The sequence below is a fragment of the Macaca mulatta genome, chromosome 3, assembly GCF_049350105.2.
Source record: "Macaca mulatta isolate MMU2019108-1 chromosome 3, T2T-MMU8v2.0, whole genome shotgun sequence".
In the NCBI taxonomy this organism is placed as follows: domain Eukaryota; kingdom Metazoa; phylum Chordata; class Mammalia; order Primates; family Cercopithecidae; genus Macaca; species Macaca mulatta.
This window is the reverse complement of record NC_133408.1, coordinates 142,558,067-142,576,897: the sequence shown is the minus strand read 5'-3', so window position 1 is coordinate 142,576,897 and position 18,831 is coordinate 142,558,067. Positions and strand designations below refer to the sequence as shown.

At 43.2% G+C, this 18,831-nt stretch overlaps 1 protein-coding gene across 1 annotated transcript in view; it reads left to right on the top strand.

The window, feature by feature from the left end:
• The window catches only part of FBXL13 (F-box and leucine rich repeat protein 13), a 272,579-nt gene that overhangs the window by 201,312 nt on the left and 52,436 nt on the right, over window positions 1–18,831 (top strand). Inside the window, exons 16-17 of the mRNA XM_015134552.3 lie at window positions 7,161–7,280; window positions 8,018–8,144. Of these exons, the coding sequence (XP_014990038.3) occupies window positions 7,161–7,280; window positions 8,018–8,144 (247 nt within the window). The remainder of the gene's footprint in view (window positions 1–7,160; window positions 7,281–8,017; window positions 8,145–18,831) is intronic.

The window sequence follows — 18,831 nt, the reverse complement described above, 5'->3', positions numbered from 1 at the left end:
CTAATTAATCTTAAATGGAAGTTTTCTGCCTCCAGAAGTAGAGGTGACAAGACACTTCAAGGGGCTCTGCCAAAAATAGTTCAGATCCTTGATTAAATATATTTTCAATATATTGCTGAGCTCACAAAGAGTAAGAGAAATATCCAGTAGCCCTGAATCCCCTGGTTCTTTTCTACTCTCTCAATGAACAAATTCACTGAGATGAATAGTGAATAACCAGCAAACATAAAAGGTTGAGCAGCTCTGAACACAAATGTTATGACAACAGTTGCCTTTGAGAGAATCAGCTCTGAGCAAGACTCAAAGTAGGGAAGCAGAACCTGAGACTTCTGCAGAGTTTGTACCTCTTTAAGGGGGACAGAGTGGTCTCAGGTAGGTAGTTCCTGAGCTCCTGGAAGAAGTTAGCACAAAGCTTCTCAGGCTAGAGATTAAGATCAAATAAATAGGTACTCAAAGTCAAAGATTGCCAAAATGCACAAAGATACAAATCACCATGAAAAAGAGTCACAGAAACAGCAAAATACATTTGACCTTCAGGTAATTCAGATATAGGAATTGTCAGACAATTAAGTAGCCATGTATGAAATGTTCGAAGAAATAAAAAATGGAATCAGAAATATGAGCAGACAACCAAACAGGATAAAACAATTAGATTTATCTGGGAAAAAAACCTAACTTTTAGAAACAAATGATGTAATATAGTTATTGAAATAAACAATGGATTGCTGATCAGCAGATTAGAACTCACAGAGGAGAGAAGTATAGAGCTGGAAGATCATTCTGAAGAAATGACAACAGAGGGAGGATGAAAAAATATATAGGGTAAAAAGATAAAGCTTAGTATTGTAAAGGTAAACTGAGGCTGGAGCTGAACTGGGAACGAAGACACAAGGCAAATGGCAGTGAGAATAGCCTTTATTAGGACTCGCAGGCGAGGTTTCTCAGTCCAAAGGTGCGGGCCAAGGAAGTCGCGCTGAGGGAGGAGGATAGGGGCTTTTTATAGCCTGAGAGGTAGGGAAGCTGGTTGTGCAAACAGGGCCTGGGGGGTCTTGAAACTACTAGGGCAGGAGTTGAGTAAGGGTCATGAGGAAGGGGTCTTTGGAAACTGTTAACTGAAACTGGTATTTATGAACTTGTGGAATGCAGGTGAGCTGCAGGTCATGGGGGAGTGTGGTTGCCCAGCCGCAACTCTGACGCATGTAAGTCTGTGGGTGTGTACAAGGGTGAAGGGAGTCTTTAACGAAAGGCCTGCTACGCCGGGTAATGCCACCATGTTGGGTCTAGATTCCTGCCTAACATTCTGACCTCTTTCTAATAAGAAAATGGGGCGACGTGTTCATCTGGCTGCTTTCTGCTGGTATGGGTCGTCGTGGGGTTCTTCGGAGGTCGGAACTTGGGTATAGGGGTGGAGCAGCATCTGATTGAAAGTGACCTGGGAGACTTCTTTCATGCGGTCCTGGATGAAGCGGAGGACACAGGGAGCTATGAGTAGCAAGAAGCCAATGATTAGTAAGGGGCTTAGAAAGGGTAGGACTTAACCGGCCACAGACGACTGCCACCACGTAAGTGAGGGCCTTGATCTGAGGTTTTTCTGGTGGAGTCTTTCCTGAATCTTTTCCAGAGTGAGGAGATTGGTTTCTACTAGTCCTGACTCATTGATGTAGTGTTCGGCTGGGAAGGGGAAAGGAGGGGGTTAGGTTAGAGGAGTTAAAAGGGCTGGGTAAGGGTACCGCAACCAGTGGGGGCTTATTCTATCTGCTGTGAGGCTTTTTGTAGTGAGTGTGAGGAGTATGCCTAGGTAGGTGACAGAAGGGCTGCAAAGTTGAGCCTTAGCCAGGGTAACCTGATAACCTCAGTCACCTAGAAAATTTAAAAGTGTAGCAGTATCTGCAAGGGAGCACTCCTAGGAAGGACTACATAGTAATAAGTCATCAACATACTGCAATAGTGTGCTGTGGGTCAGGGGACAGAGGACAACATCCATTGCAGTGCCTGTCCGAAAAAATGGGGGCTATCACGGAACCTTTGAGGCAAAACAGTCCAAGTCAGCTGGGAAGAAATATGAGTGTCTGGATCTTCCAATGTAAAAGCAAACAGAAAGTGGCAGTCTGGGTGTAGAGGGATGGTAAAGAAGGCATCCTTCAGGTCAAGGACAGTGAAATGGGTGGTGTCGGGGGAATGCGCAAGAGGAGTGTACATGGATTAGGAACAACTGGAAAGGTAGGGACTACTGCCTCATTGATGAGGCGTAGGTCCTGCATGAGACGATAGGCCCCAGAGCTTTTCCGTACAGGCAGGATAGGAGTATTGCATGGTGAGTTGGTGGGAACTAGAATGTGCTGTCGGAGCAGGCGTGTAATGATAGGTTTTAATCCCTGTCGATGTTCAAGGGAGATAGGGAACTGGGGTCTAGAGGGAAACTTGGAAGAGTCTTTTAGCCGGATGCGGACCGGAGTATGGTGCTGGGCAATGATCGGGGTGGAGGTGTCCCACACCTTAGAGTTAATGGGGACTGGAAACGGGAGTGGGGGGTCAGCCTGGCGGGGTTTGTCAGGTGAGAGAAGGGGGAAGAGGAACGTGAGGTGTGGGGAGGGGTTGGGTCGGAAGTGAACTGAGGCCCCTAGCTTGGAGAGGAGGTCTCATCCTAACAAGGGAACTGGGCACGAAGGAATGATAAGAAATGAGTGCAAGAAGAGGGAGCCATCCAGGTGGCAAGACAGAGGAGGAGTCTGGTGGTAGGTGTAGGGAGTGCCTTCAATTCCCATGACTGTGACAGTGGAGGGGTGGCTGGGGCCACTGAAGGAAGGCGAAACAAAGTAGGTAGCCCCCGTGTCCATAAGGAAGGATATGGACTTACCTGCTACCTGGAGCATGACCCTGGGCTCGGCGAGAGTGAGAGGGGTTCCCGAGTCTGGGTTCCCGAATCTTCGTCAGTGTCGAGGAGCTGGAAGGCGCCTCCAATACCTGGAGGAGGGTCGTCATGTGGAGGTGCAGCAACCGTCCTTAGGTTGGGGCAGTCTGACCTCCAGTGGTCCATCCGCCGACAGTTCGGACAGGGGCGAGTTGGCTCCTTTGGGTTAGGGCACTGCCTGGTCCAGTGGCCGTCGTTGCCACACTTGAAGCAGGCACCAGATGGCGCTCGGGGAGTACCTCCTTTCTGGGAGCTCCTGGAGCCACCTGGCCTCAGGGCTGCTACCAAGGCCTGGGTTTGGAGTTGTACCTTCTGTTTTAGCCTGGGCTGTCATTGGGCCTTGGCTGCTTCCTCCCTGGAGTTGTAGACCTTGAAGGCCAGTTTGACTAAATCCTGGATGGGAGTTTGAAGGCCTTCCTCCGCCTTTTTAAATTTTTTTGGATATCAGGGGCCGACTGACAAATGAAATATGAGGCCAAGATGGTTCCTCCTGCTGGGGAGGCAGGGTCAAGGCGGGTGTACTGAATAAGTGCCTCAGTCAGCTGATTAAGAAAAACGGCTGGATTTTCATCTTCGCCTTGGACTACCTCCTTTAATTTGTTAAAGTTGACTGATTTGTTAGAGGCTGCCTGCATGCCAGCAAGAAGGCACTGAACCATCATGTCTCGGTGGCGGTGGCCTGCCTGCCCTACTTGGTAGTCCCAGTCGGGCTCAGCCGAGGGCATTGCCTCAGTGCCAACTGGCATGGCAGGGTCAGTTAAATGAACCTGGTTAGCGTGCTGCCTGGCTGCCGCTAGGATGCGTTCCTGCTCCTCAGGAGACAGGGTTGAGGTCATAACGACATGGAGGTCGTGCCAGGTGAGATCATATGCCTGGCATAGATACCTGAACTCTTTGATATAACGAGTAGGATTGGCCGAAAAGGAGCCTGCACGCTCCTCAACCTTAGACAAGTCTGCCAATGAAAACGGCACATGGACCCGGACTACTCCTTCGGCGCCTGCCACCTCTCATGAGGGACACAGGAGGTCGGTCCTGGACCGAGTATGGGCTGAGACAGGTGAGGAAGGGGAGGAGGTGGAGGTAGGAGAGGCAGGATCTGTCAGGTTTGGTGGGGACACAGAAGGGGTAGAGGGAAGGGGTGGTGCCGATGAGGATGGGGACAACGAGGGGTTAGGGTACGGAGGGCGTTGAGTGGGGGGCCAAAGAGGAGGCAGGGAAAGAGTGTCAGGAGGCTCAGAGAAGGAGGAAGAGTTGTCCTTCTCCTTGGCTGAGGGAGTAGATTTCGCGAGCAGGACCTGGGCCAACGAACATCAGGCACAGAGGTCTGGGCGAGAACGCAAGTCCTAGAAGGCCTGAAATAGGGTATCTCGGACTATTTGCCTAGTCTCTTACAGAAGTTGGTCAGATCTGTGAGAATGTTAAAGTCTAGAGTGCCTTCTGCAGGCCACTGAGACTGATTATCCAATTTATATTGCGGCCATGCTATTGTGCAGAAGAAAATGAGCCGCTTTCGTTTTATGTCTTGGCTGAGACTTAAAGTCTGGAGATTCACCAAGAGGCACCCCAGAGGAGATTTTCAGTTTGGTTTGGACTGGGTAGTTCCTATGGTCTCAAGGCGGGCAGTCCGGAGGCAATGGGAGCGTCCTCTCACTGCCACGTGGAGTGCGGGGTATGGTGGCTTTCAGGGAGGTTGGATATCTCCTAGTCCCCGGTGCCAAGGTCACAGCTGACCAGAGAGAGCCCCTGACGCAGCCACGCGTTTCGGACAGGGACTCCTGGAGGGAACCTTCAGAACGGGGGGATAACTTACCCAGCAGTGATCGAATTGAGTCCTCCAGGCTTGAGGAGGGGATCCTGGCTCGGGGAGAGGACAGCCTGCCCGACCTAGCAGGAGTCCGGGGAGGGGTCTCCTCCCGGGTTTTGGCACCAAATGTAAAGGTAAACTGAGGCTGGAGCCGAACCGGGAACAAAGACACAAGGCAAACAGCAGTGAGAATAGCTTTTATTAGGACTCGTGGGCGAGGTTCCTCGGTCCAAAGGCGTGGGCCAAGGAAGTCGCGCTGAGGGAGGAGGATAGGGGCTTTTTATAGCCTGAGAGGTAGGGAAACTGGTTGTGGAAACAGGGCCTGGGGGGGTCTTGAAACTACTAGGGCAGGAGTTGAGTAAGGGTCATGAGGAAGGGGTCTTTGGAAACTGTTAACTGAAACTGCTATTTACGAACTTGTGGAATGCAGGTGAGCTGCAGGTCATGGGGGAGTGTGGTTGCCCAGCCGGAACTCTGATGCATGTAAGTCTGCGGGTGTGTACAAGGGTGAAGGGAGTCTTTAACGAAAGGCCTGCTACGCCGGGTAACGCCGCCATGTTGGGTCTAGATTCCTGCCTAACAAGTATCAGAGTTTTAAGGTTTTAAAATGTATATATAAGAGTTAGATCTAAGATAGTAAGTTGGAGAGTTAAAACAATATATGTTTTTCTCAAACACACATAAATCCTTTAAAAAATCAACCATCAACAAAGTTTAAAAGCAAGTTCCAGCAACTTTCAAACTATTTTTATCAACAAATGATACTCTCTCACTACAAAGCAATTAACTCAGGAATCAGCAACAAAAAGATAAATTAAAAATACATATTTAAAAGAATTTAAAAGTAAAAATCCTAACGTGTCAGAATCACCTGAGGAGCTGAATAAAACTATAGACGCCCACCGGGCACAGTGGCTCACGCCTGTAGTCCTAGCACTTTGGGAAGCTCAGGCGGGCGGATCACGAGGTCAGGAGATCGAGACCATTCTGGCCAACATGGTGAAACCCCGTCTCTACTAAAAATACAAAAAATTAGCCGGGCATGGTGGCGGGCGCCTGTAGTCCCAGCTACTCAGGAGGCTGAGGCAGGAGAATGGCATGAACCCGGGAGGCAGAGCTTGTAGTGAGCCGAGATCGCACCACTGCACTCCAGCCTGGGTGACAGAGTGAGACTTGGTCTCCAAAACAAACAAAAAACAAACAAAAACTGTAGTTTCCCAAGCCCCACATCAGAGCTATTGAGTCTGAATCTTTAGGGTTGAAACCCCAGCTTGTGTATTTACAAAAAGAAAAATACAAAAAAAAAAAAAAAACCCCAGCATGGATACTTTTGATACACACCTAGGTTTGGCCCTAACTGCATTAACCAATTAATTTGGATCATTACCTCAATAATCTTTTCCATTGACTTTTAATCCTTTCTTGACTATAATATGAATTTCTACACACACACACCCTTAACTGCTTTCCTAGGTGCTGGCACACTCCCCCTCTTACAGGTGGAAGGTGGGTTGATAGGCACAGCAGGCATCCACTTACTATGGCTCATTCAGCTGAAACAGGATATCTTTTGTCTTTACTGCTCAGTTCTTTGCAAATCTGAACCAACAGGGGATGTAACGGATGTCAGCAATCAGCATGTTTTGCTCCCAATGTTCTTACCATCTGTATGCCCACCTGTAGAGCTGTTGTGAAACTGCCTCTTAGGATTGCATTGGTGGAAACTCCTGTCCTGCTTTATTTCCTGAAATGCTTCCTAGAAGGATCTGGTGGTTCTCAAAAGGAATTAGAAATGAAGATTCCAATGGAAGACAGGGAACTGATGGGCCAAACGAACATCCAGCCATTTATAAAGCAAGATCAACATGGTAGGGGTATGGCACTGACACACAGAAGTTTCTGATTAGGATAGTGTGGGAAGGCTGAGGTCAAGGTCTTCTTCCAGCATCAGGTTTTCTCTGATTCAGAAGGAAAGAAGCCAAAGGGCTCATGTTGGGTTTCCTGTCTAGCAAATTGACCTTGTGTTTAGTGAAAATTTCTCCAAAATCCTGGCAGTAGTTTGACTGTTAATCTTGGTTCTCACTCTTCTAAGTTTTGATCTTTTTCTTTTGCAGGAAATGGTATCAGGGACTACTTAACTTGATCACATTTTAACCCAAGAGAAAAAGATCTTGAGGGCCATCTGTCTTATTAAAAATTATGAACAAAGGAACAGAAATAACATTTTAATTAATACTTCTCCCATTCCTCTCATTTCTACTTTTTTCTTACATTAAAATCTATATAATCAAATTTAGTTTTAAAATATTGACAAAATACCAGTGTATAGATATTACCTTGGTATTTTGGAACTATGTTGGGTATGGTAGCTATTACTTTAATACTATTCTATATGTTTATATATAGAATCACATGTAAAGTTTTTCTCACTCTTTCCTACAGAATTGGTGATATGGGGCTAAGGCAATTTCTTGATGGTCCTGCAAGCATAAGGATAAGAGAGCTAAATTTAAGCAACTGCGTGCGGCTAAGCGATGTCTCTGTTATGAAACTATCTGAGCGGTATGATAAACAGTCTTTTACATCATATCATTAGTAATTGTATATTTGATAATAGGAGAAATGAGACACCTAAAAGCAAAGATTTCATGACATTGGGGGGAACATCAGAGATGCCCAGAAGCTGGTTAAATATTCAGTGAAACCATGTGAAAGACATATGAAGTCACAGATTGGACCAATTTTTAAATTATATTATTATATTTAAATTACATCTGAGATGGAGTCATTCCTGAAATAATGAATATCTAGATATGAGTGGGTGTACTTTTTCAAGGAGATTATCTCTAATCTACTTTTTCAAGGAGATTATCTTTACTCCAGCATTTTCCAAGGGGTATTCTGGCTGGTTACTTTATTCTTGACTCCCCTCTTGTCAGAGGTCTTGTACAATTCCTGTAGCACACTTGTAAGGGATAAGTAGGGATCTTAACTTGCACTTTTAGAGGTCATTCATTGTGGTACTTACATGATAGTTTTTATATGTATGTGATATATTTTTTCCTTGTAGAAGTCGCAATATGAAACTAAATTACAGAAAGTCATATAATAATCTACTGCCCTTTCATCCAGCTTTGTAATGTCAAATTACTTTTTACTTTTAGTCTTACTTTTATGTTGAGTAAAGGAAAATCCTTGCTTCAATACCATTTGTTTTCCCAAGAGAGTTTTTATATGAAGAAATTGTTTACTGACAATATGATTGACAGCTAAAATTAATTCATGCTACTTTCTTTTAGCTGCCCTAATTTAAACTACTTGAGTTTACGAAATTGTGACCATTTGACAGCCCAAGGAATTGGATATATTGTGAACATCTTTTCCTTGGTATCAATAGATCTCTCTGGAACAGACATCTCTAATGAGGTAAAAAAATTCAAAACAGTACAATGACTTTTGTTTTCTATAATACAATTATTTGCTATTTTGTAAACAATGGAGAGAACAACAATATGTTTTATTTCTTATCCTATTATGAAAGTGAAGTTTAGGGATATTGTTTCTAGAAGGGTGATAAAAAAGTTTCTTTGTGAATCAACAGTCATGTTTCTCTGTTTAAAAAAATAGCAAAATATTGTATTTGGAGGAAAGTCATGACAGATCAGAGTATGTCATGATAATTTGAGATTTGTTTCATTATAGAAGTTTTGGAGATAATATATGTTAGATGGCTTAACTATATGTTTCTTACAGATTGCACATTTTATAAGACTGCCTGAATGCCTTGAGATCTAAGTCTTTAGTTCAAGACTATAAGTCTAGAAATGGCCTCAACAAATCTACAAAAGGATATATTTTAAGGAATTCATTTCCTGCAAGCTGCTGATTGTATTCATCAGGGTTGAGACTCAGGCCATATCCATCTTATCCCTCTGGGACTGCCCCATTTACTAATCAAAAGGAGGATAACCCTGAGAGATTTGTCATGTTTCTGAAAGAACTAAATGGGCTATAGTTATATTAAGGAATATATGGACTTCTCTTGAAAATCATGCATTTGGAGGGATATAGGAAGACAATATCTTATATCCTATATCCTTCCTATATAGGAGGGATAGCCCCAGTGCATCCTTTAACATGAACTGTTTCTCTCCGCTTCTCACTGCATTGCAGACATCTGTGTTATGTGTTCATCCTTCGTCAACATTCAGTGGAGTCTTTTAAATGAAGGAGTAGATCTGTTCATTGGTCTAGGTTCTTTCCTTTCTTTATCTATGAATGAACTTGGATTCAGCCTCCTTTCTGCTAGATGATCTCCTCTTCCCTTCCATATCATCCATGAGTGATAGGAGATTATGGGTAGGGAGCAGTATCATGGAGTCAACTCATTATGGCAGGGTCAGTGTCTGGTCTTCTCAATGTTGTCTTCTGTCTAAGCTGGAATTCACTGAGATGTACGAGGGCCCATTTGGTGTTTAGTTTCCTGTCCAGGTGGATCCCGGATGTCTCTTCCTTGTTCCAACTCCAAGGCCCCTTCAAGTCTTCAGGCTTCCCTGTCATGTCTGCCTTGCTCGGGGCTCCTCTGGGTTTTTCTGCGTCATGGAGATCCTGTGAGGCTGTCTTAGGTCCACAGTCCTAGACACCTGCTGGAGACATTTTCTTGCTCCCGCATCATGGATGTTTTTGCCCCCAAACCCATGACTCACCCTCCCCTTGCTCCGCTACACAGTGACTCACACAAGTCAGCTGGATTCCAGAGTAGGGTTGGTGCTTGTGAGACATTTGTGAGTGATTAAAGGGCCAGCAGAAGGGATATTCCAGGGTTTTCCTCTACCTTTCTTTGCATCATCATCATCAGCTGCATTTCTTTAGTGGTATACTCCCCTCTGAACCACAGGCCTGCTGTGGTTCTAGCTTCCCTGAATGACCTTGACCTCTGGGCTTCTATAACATCGTATCTTCCCATTGTCCTTCCAGCATAGGGACAGTAGTGGCTTCCTACTGCTGCTAAGTTCTAGATTTTGTCACTGTCCCATTGGCTTCTCAGTTTCTCTACCACCTATGTAGCCACTCCCCCATTAAAATTAAATCTCAGTTTTGAATGCTCAGGGTTGTTTCTCCTTTTCCCATTGACTCTTAACTGATGCAATGACGAGCACAGGAACACTCTGTCTTACTGCTTTTATCAACCCTCCTGGGAAAGGTGGAATGGGTTCCCATCTACTTAGGTCCCCAAGCCTACCTGGGGGTTCCAACTTTTTCTCTAGCTGGGTAGAGACTGAGAAGGTCTAGAACAGAGCCCCATATGGTGAATTTCTCAGCATTTGCTTCCCTCTGGCTCTCCCCTCCCCTCCTCTTTTCCCCTGTCCTCTCCTTTCCTCCTCTCCCTTCTCATCTTCTTCCCCTCCACCTCCTCTCTCCCCTCTTCTCATATTTGCTCCTCTCCTTTTGACATAGATTATTTTCCTAATCTGAGGGTGGAAAAGAATGTTCCAACCGATTACATGGTTTTGAAAAATGTTATGCTCCAAGTCTTTCAGGGCTTGGGCTTTTGAAGCTTAAAGGCCCAGGATTTTTCTCCTGTGTTCTTCTGTAAGAACCTTTTCCTGACACATAGGAGTAGAATGGCCAGCTGTTGTCTGAAGGGTCACAGAGTGACGAGAAGTAGAGAATCAAAGCACATTATAAAACACATCAAAATATGATTCCCCCACAGCACTTACCTCAAGGCTGAAGTGCCTGGGGAATATTTGTTGACTGAATGGAGTAAAGGTTAAAATGCTTATTTAGTTTTTAGCATTTGGGGAAAGCTCAGGTTTTATTTTTAAAGACTGTATATTAAAATTTTATCTACAGAGGACAAGTTAAAAACTTAGGAATATAGGCCAGGCACAATGGCTCATGCCTGTAATCCCAGCACTTTGGGAGACTGAGGCAGGCAGGTCACTTGAACCCAAGAGTTTGAGACCAGCCTGGGTAACATGATGAAACCCCATCTCTACAAAACATACAAAAATTAGCCAGGTGTGATGATGCGCACCTACAGACCCAGGTACTCAGGAGGCTGAGAGGTGGGAGTATGGCTTGAGCCCGGGAGGTCGAGGCTAGCGAGCTGTGATTGTACCACTGCACTCTAGCCTGGGAAACCTGGGCAACAGAGTAAGATCCTGTCTCAAGAAAACAAAAAACAAAAAACTTCGGAGTATAGCCTTGAGTTCTAGTCTCTGTTTTTATTTTCTTCCGAAGCATATATGTAATTTAAGAGAATTGTAAATGGATATCTATGGGGAATTATACTAATTGTTTTCTGCTACAAGATTGAAAAATAAGTCTTCTGTTGTTTTCTTCCTCCAAGTCAGTTAAACTCTGATCTAAAAAGCAAATGATTGACAATTACAGTGCTACAACAGCTGAGGAAGCTAACCTCAAACAGTCAAATTAAAATGAGTCATCCCGGATGTCAACTTGGGCAGCTAAACACCAGCCTGATTGATTATAGGTCTGAGTAAGTGCAAATTTGACTACAGACATAACATTCAGGATTTAAACTGGAATGTTGCAGATACCCAGCAAAGATCAAATGTGACCAGTTGTGCCATTTGGGGGAAAATTTCCCATATTTTCTAATAATTGTGTTCATTCTCAATTCTTAATGGTGAATTTTCAGTTAGAATCACACTACTCATTTAGTTAACAAGTATTTACTCTGACTACATTGTGCTCAGTGCTGAGAATACTGGAATGAACAAAACAGCCATGATTCCTCCTCCTAGTACTTACATTCTAGTGGGAAGACAGGAGTGGGGCAAGTGGTTACACAGTATGATGAGTGTGGGAAACAGAGGGGAAACCTAACCTGGCTCAGAGGACTTCTTTTCCCAGAGAAGAAAGGATGTTCTGTGAGCCAGAGAAGCAGCCTGCACAAAGGCATAGAGGTTTAAAACTGTGAGACATCAAGAAACTCTCACATTTGGGTATGGCCTGAGAAGTATGGTGAGAGATGATGTTTAAGAGGTAGACAGGGATCAGGTCATTGAGGGTCCAGAGGCCACATTAAGGAATTTGATCTCTGCTCTTTGGGCCGTGGAAGGACATTCAGTATCGTCAGAACAGTAATATGGTCAGATTTTTTTTATTCTGAAAAGGTCACTTCTATCTGCTAGACAGATATGGGAATCATAGATGCATAGTGACCAATTATAAAGCAGTCATCCAGGTGAAAAGTTATGAACGCCTGTGTTAGGGAGAGGGCAGTAAGCATGTAACAAAGTTAGCACAGTTGGGAGACACTGAGGAAGAAGAAACAATGAGATAGAGCTCAACTGAATGTGAGGATAAGGAAGAGAGGGAGCAAATCAAGGATGGCACCAGAGTTTTAGCTTGAGCATCTGCATAAAGGATGGTGTGCCTTCCTCAGCTGTGTCTCTTACACAATCAGGGAGCAGGTTTGCTGCAGGTTGGGAAAATGAACATGTTTAGTTTGATTCACTTGCAGGACAGCTTTATAGAGATGTAGCTCAGGAAACCAATTGAAATTCACACCTCAAAAGTAGAAGAGCTTTTTGGGGTTGGAGAGGCTAAAGGGACATTGTGTTCTGAACAATCATGAAAACTCAAGAAGAAGTGGATCAGCAAAGGCAAAAATCCAGACATTTAGAAATCCAGAAAGATGTTTATTGGAGAGAACTAACTTAAATGGGGGAAGCAAAGAGGAGAACACAGTTATTTCAAGATTTATATGTTTCTTATAACAATCTTATTATCCTCAGTTATTCCTTTTGTGGAAAATAGTGAATCATTTATTGTATCATCCATGAATAAAAGTTGTTTAGGAAGTTACCTACCAAGTACATATTAGGGAAAGAGGAAATATGTCAATTTGCCTCTTCTTATATAAACAGGATAGGGTTCTAAGTGGGAGAAATAGCTTACTAATGTGATAATATCTTAAGGTATCTTTAGAAATCTTTTAATCTCCTACAGCTTTTCAAAATATTCACTTAAATGGGCTATTATTCATTCCCTTCCTGCTCCAGAGGATTATTTGAATATGAGGTTATATCTCCATGTATGTGGGAAAATATTTTCTGCTACTTAATCAGATTATCATTTACTAAAGACCACAGGATCCATGGTGAGGGCAGTTCAGTCTGTTACTTAAGTTGCCTTAGTCACCACCATATTTGTTGTTTAAAGGAAAAGTGAGTCAGAGCAGTCTCCCAGACAGTGTGCTTAGACAGTGGTTTAAGAACACTCTTTTATTTGCTTGATTTTCAAAAATTTTTATTATGAGTACAAGATCTTCAGTGCCTGTTATGTAGGCAATCTCCTGCAGTTCCCTCACTAGAATATCAGATCCATGAAGACTGAAACTTTGTTTTGTTTACTGCTGTTTTCCCAGAACCCTGGGAAGTAGTAGACACTTGATCAATACTCATTGAATGAAGGAAAAAAATGCTAGGCTCTAGGATTAACAAATGTGAGTAAGACCTATTTTCTGCAGCCCAGTTTGGAAGGGTGGGTGTGGGCAATTTAGATGTGATGGGGCAGGCATAGTGATAGAGGTGAGAAGAGGAAAGCATCTCTTAATTCAGCCTGCCCAACACAGAAGCATGTGAATGTATCCTTGTTCAAGGAACTTGATTTAGCTTAGTCCTGCTAGAATACACTATATAAAAAGATATCATGGAGGGAATTTCATGCTCTGTCAAGGAGATTGGACTTGCACTAATGGGTGATGTGTAGGGGAGTCATAGTCATAGTCAGCCTTCCATTTTAGGTAGATTATTTGGGTTGTTCTCTGGGGGACAGACTGAAGAGGAGAAGGACTGGGGGCAGGGAGGCAAGTAGGAGGCATTTTAGTAGTTAAAGGAAGAGATGAGGAGTTCTTGAACTAGGTCAGAGGCTTGAACAAGCATGGAAAGGACATATTAAAGCATGTTTAGTAGCTAAAACTGAAATAACTTGGTGATTGATTATTGTGGAAAATGAGGACCTGGGTGGAGGGATGGGAAGATAAGAATTGACTTAAAAGTTCTGGCTTTGGAATAAAAAATTTAAGAATTGGCCAGGTGTGGTAGCTCACACCTGTAATCCTAGCATTTTGGGAGGCTGAGGTGGGCAGATCACTTGATCTCAAGAATTCAAGACCAGCTTGGCCAACATGACAAAACCCCATCTCTACAAAAATACAGAAAAAAAAAAAATTAGACAGGCATGGTGGCAGGCTCCTGTGGTGCCAGCTACCTGGAGGTCTGAGGTGGGAGGATCACTTGAGTCCAAGAGGTCAAAGCTACAGCGAGCTGAGATTGTACCACTGTACTCCAGCCTGGGTGACAAAGTGAGACCCTGTCTTAAAAAAAAAAAATTAAAAAAAATTTTTTAAATCTGGCTTTGGGTGGATGGAGGTCCTACCTCTAAAAAGAGGTAATATAAGAGAAGTAACAGGTTTTGAGGGAAAGATGGTTTTAGTTTTATCAGACTGAGTTAGAATCTGTGGGATATTCAGGCCAAAGGATTGGGAGAGAAATGATTACCAGACCTGCAGATGGGGGAGTCACTCTCATGGAGGTGTGAATATGGCCAAGATCCTCAAGGACAGCGTAGGGGCATGAGGAGAAATGTACTCCCAGGAAGAATGTAGCAGAACACCAGTGCTTAGGGAGTGGAAAGAAGAAGATAAATCCATGAAGGAGACTAAAGAAAGAAGGTCAAAAAGATTGTAAGAGGACCAGGTGATGTAGTCAAGTGTGGAGTGTAATGGGAATAACAACAGTGTCTAATAAAACCAAGAAATTAAATCGGAAAGACAAAAATTAAAGAAAAATTTTTTTTAGAGACAGAGCCTCACTCTGTCCCCCAGGCTAGAATGCAGTGGCACCATCAAAGCTTACTGCAGCCTCGACCTCCTAGGCTGAAGCAATAGTCCTGCTTCAGCCTCCTGAGTAGCTAGAACTATCGGCAAGTGCCAGCACACCCAGCTATGACCAAAATTTGAAGGAACATTTACTATTAATTAAAGAAACCTCTGTCTACCACTCCAGGACCACCTCATGCCCCTGCTCAGCTCATTTCCTTTCCCTCAGCCCCACTGCTCTCATTTAGCTCCTCAAGCCAAATCCCTTCCTACCTCAGGACCTTTCTGTATGTTACACCTCCTGCCTGGGTCTGCAACTCCTTCCGTTCTTCATGTGCCTGGGTAGGGGCAGATGCTAAGCAAGTAATCACTGATGATAATGACAACAAAGCATCTTGACATATGTTAATAGTGCCAGTTTTTACATTTATGACATTATTTTTTCTCTTATAAATATTGGTCATGTTGTCCATAATTATCAGAAAATCACACTTCTCAATCTAGATCATTTCAAGGCAATATCAATGGCTTTGTATTACGGATTCATTCTTTAAGAAAACATAAATCATATGGTGATGTTAATGTCTCTAGATTTTTAAAAAATAAGTGTCGTTTAGTTCCTAATGTGTTGTATATTATCTCTGCCACATTACAGCATAGTTCCCTAGGGGAGTGTTACTATTACTATTATCACAGTAATAATGGGTCTTAAATTACTGACAGCATACAGATTATTTTCAAATTGAATTGCAAAAAGAAGAACTCTAATTGAATATTGGCATGCTGTTTCCATGTTAGTTTTAATTGTATGTATTATAAGGCTATCTAGTTTCAGCTATTTCTAGCCAAAAAATCTATTACTAAATACTATACTAAAATAGAAAGAAGCCAATGTGAGAACTTTAATAGTCATTGGTAGAGTCTAATCATTTCTTATAACTGCCCATCTGCCTCCTCTCCATCCCCACTGCCCCTGGCTTAGTTCAAGCACTATTTCTCATACTCACCTTTGCTGCAGGGTTAGCTTCCAGCATGCAAATCTCAGTCCGTCTATAAAAACAGACACACAGACCAGTGGAACAGAATAGAGAAACCAGAAGTAAGCCCACACATTTATAGCGAGCTGAGTTTTGAAAAAGGCACCAAGAACACACATTGGGGAAAGAACATTCTCTTTAATAAATGGTGCTGGAAAACCTGGATAGCTACATGCAGAAGAATGGAACTAGATTCCCATCTCTCACCATATACAAAAATCAACTCAAAATGGATTAAGGACTTAAATGTAAGAGCCAGAAATATGAAACTATTTGAATAAAGAATAGACGAAACACTTCAGGACATTGGTTTGGGCAAAGATTTTTTTGGATGGTACCTCAAAAACGCAGGCAACAAAAGAAAAAAAATAGAAGAATGGTATTATATCAACCTAAAGAGTTTCTGTACGGCAAAGGAAACAGTGAGCAGAGTGAAGAGACCACCTGTGGAATGGGAGAAAATGTTTACAAACTATGCTTATCTGACAAGGGTTCAATATCCAGAATATACAAGGAACTCAAACAACTCAATAGCAGAAAAACAAATAATCCGATGGGCAAAAGACCCGAATAGGCATTTATCAAAAGAAGACATACATGTGTACGGCCAACAGGTACATGAAGACAAACTCAACATCATTAACACCAGGGAACTGCAAATCAAAACTGCAATGAGCTGTCGCCTCACGCCAGTTAGAATGGCTATTATCAAAAAGCAAAAAGTAACAAATGCAGGCGAGGATATGCAGAAAGGGGAACTCTTATAGACTGTTGATCGAAATTACAATTAGTATAGCCATTGTGGAAACATTATTGAGGTCCCTCAAAAAATTAATAATAGAACTATCATATGATCCGGCAATCCCACTACGTGGTATATATCCAGAGGAAATGAAATCAAGCCAGGCACAGAGGCTCATGCCTGCAATGCCAGCACTTTGGGAGGCCGAGGCAGGCAGATCACTTGAGGCCAGGAGTTCAAGACTAGCCTGGCCAACATGGCGAAACCTTGTCTTTACTAAAAATACAAAAATTAGCTGGACATGGTGGTGCATACCTGTGATCCCAGCTACTTGGGAGGCTGAAGCACGAGAACTGCCTGAACCCAGGAGGTAGAGGTTGCAGTGAGCCACTGAAGCACTGCACTCCAGCCTGAGTGACAGAGTGAGACTATCTCAAAAATAAAACAAAACAAAACAACAACAACAAAAAACCCACAAAGGAATTTAAATCAGTATGTCAAAGATATATATGCACTCCCATGTGCACTGCAACCAATATATACAATCAGCCTAAGTGTCCATCAATGGATGAATGGATTAAAAAATGTGATATATATATGCACAATAGAATACTATTCAGCCCGAAAAGCGTGAAATCTTTTCATTTATGACAACATGGATGAGCCTAAAGGACATTGTGTTAAATGAAATAATCCAAGCACAGAAAGATCCAAGCACAGAAAGACAGATATCTCATGATCTCACTCACATGCGGAATCTAAAAAAGGGGATCTCATAGAAGTAAAGAGGAGAATAGTGGTTACCAGAGGCTGGGGAGGGAGTGGTGAGTGTCTCACGTGTCCGTGTGAAGAGATCACCAACAGGCTTTGTGTGAGCAACATGGCTGTTTATTTCACCTGGGTGCAGGCGGGCTGAGTCTGTAAAAGGAGTCAGCAAAGGGTGGTGGGATTATCACTGGTTCTTATAGGTTTTAGGATAGGCGATAAAGTTAAGAGCAATGTTTTAGGGGCAGGGGATGAAGCTCACCAAGTACATTCTCAAGGGTGGGGAGAATTACAAAGAAACTTCTTAAGGGCAGGGGAGATTACAAAGTACATTGATCAGTTAAGGTGGAGCAGAAACAAATCACAATGGTCATCAGTTAAACTATTTTCACTTTTTTTGTGGATCTTCAGTTGCTTCAGGCCATCTGGATGTATACGTGCAGGTCACTGGGGATATGATGGCTTAGCTTGGGCTCAGAGGCCTGACAGTGAGGGGGAGATGAGGAGAGGTTGGTCAATAGGTACAAAGTTACAGTGAGATAGGAGGAATAAGTTCTGGTGTTCTATCGCACGGTAGGGTGACTGTAGTTAACAATAATGTATTATTGTATATTTCAAAGTAGCTAGAAGAAAGGATTCTAAATGCGCTCACCACAAAGAAATAAATGATCAATGAGGTGATAGATATGCTAATTACTCTGATTTGATCATTACACAATGTCCACATGTGTCGAAACATCACACTGTATCCCATAAATAGGTACAATTATTTTGTGTCAGTAAAAAGCAAAACTTAAAAAATATCTGTCTGGGCATGGTGGCTTACGCCTGTACTCACAGCACTTTGGGAGGCCGAGGCAGGCGGATCATGAGATCAGGAGATTGAGACCATCCTGACTAACACGGTGAAACCCCATCTCTACTAAAAATACAAAAAAAAAATTAGCCAGGTGTGGTGGCAGGCGCCTGTAGTACCAGCTACAGGAGGCTGAGGCAGGAGAGTGGCGTAAACCTGGGAGGTGGAGCTTGCAGTGAGCTGGGATCGCACTAGTGCACTCCAGCCTGGGTGACAGAGCAAGACTCCGTCTCAAAAAAAAAAAAAAAAAAAAAAAAATTATATCTGTCTGTCTGCTGCCTATCTATCTATCTATCTATCTATCTATCTATCTATCTATCTATCTATCTATCTATCTATCTATCTATCTATCTATCTATCTATCTATCTATCTATCTATCTGAGCCTATCACTCCCTGGCTCAGATTTCCTTGGGGACTCCACACTGCTTACAGTATCAATGGGCTGGTAGAGCAAGCTCTTCCTGAGGTGGCCCTTGCCCACCCCTGCAGCCCTACTTCCAGCTGACTCCTGCCTCTCATCCTCAGCTCCAGAGACACAGAACTGACTCTCCTACAGCTCCTCAAACATGCTGTGTTCTTGTTTCCCCATCTCTACAAGTTATTCCCTCTGTCTGAAACACCCTCTCCCCTACTTGTCCGCCTAGTAAATTCTTCTTCTTTTTGTTTGTTTGTTTGTTTGGGTTTTTTTTTTTGGATACAGAGTCTTTCTGTGTCACTTAGTCCAGAGTGCAGTGGCATCATCATAGCTCACTGCAGCCTCAACCTCCTGGGCTCAAGCGATCCTCCTGCCTTAGCCTCCCGAGTAGCTGGGACTATAGGCACACACCATCATGACTGGCTGATTTTTCCATTTTT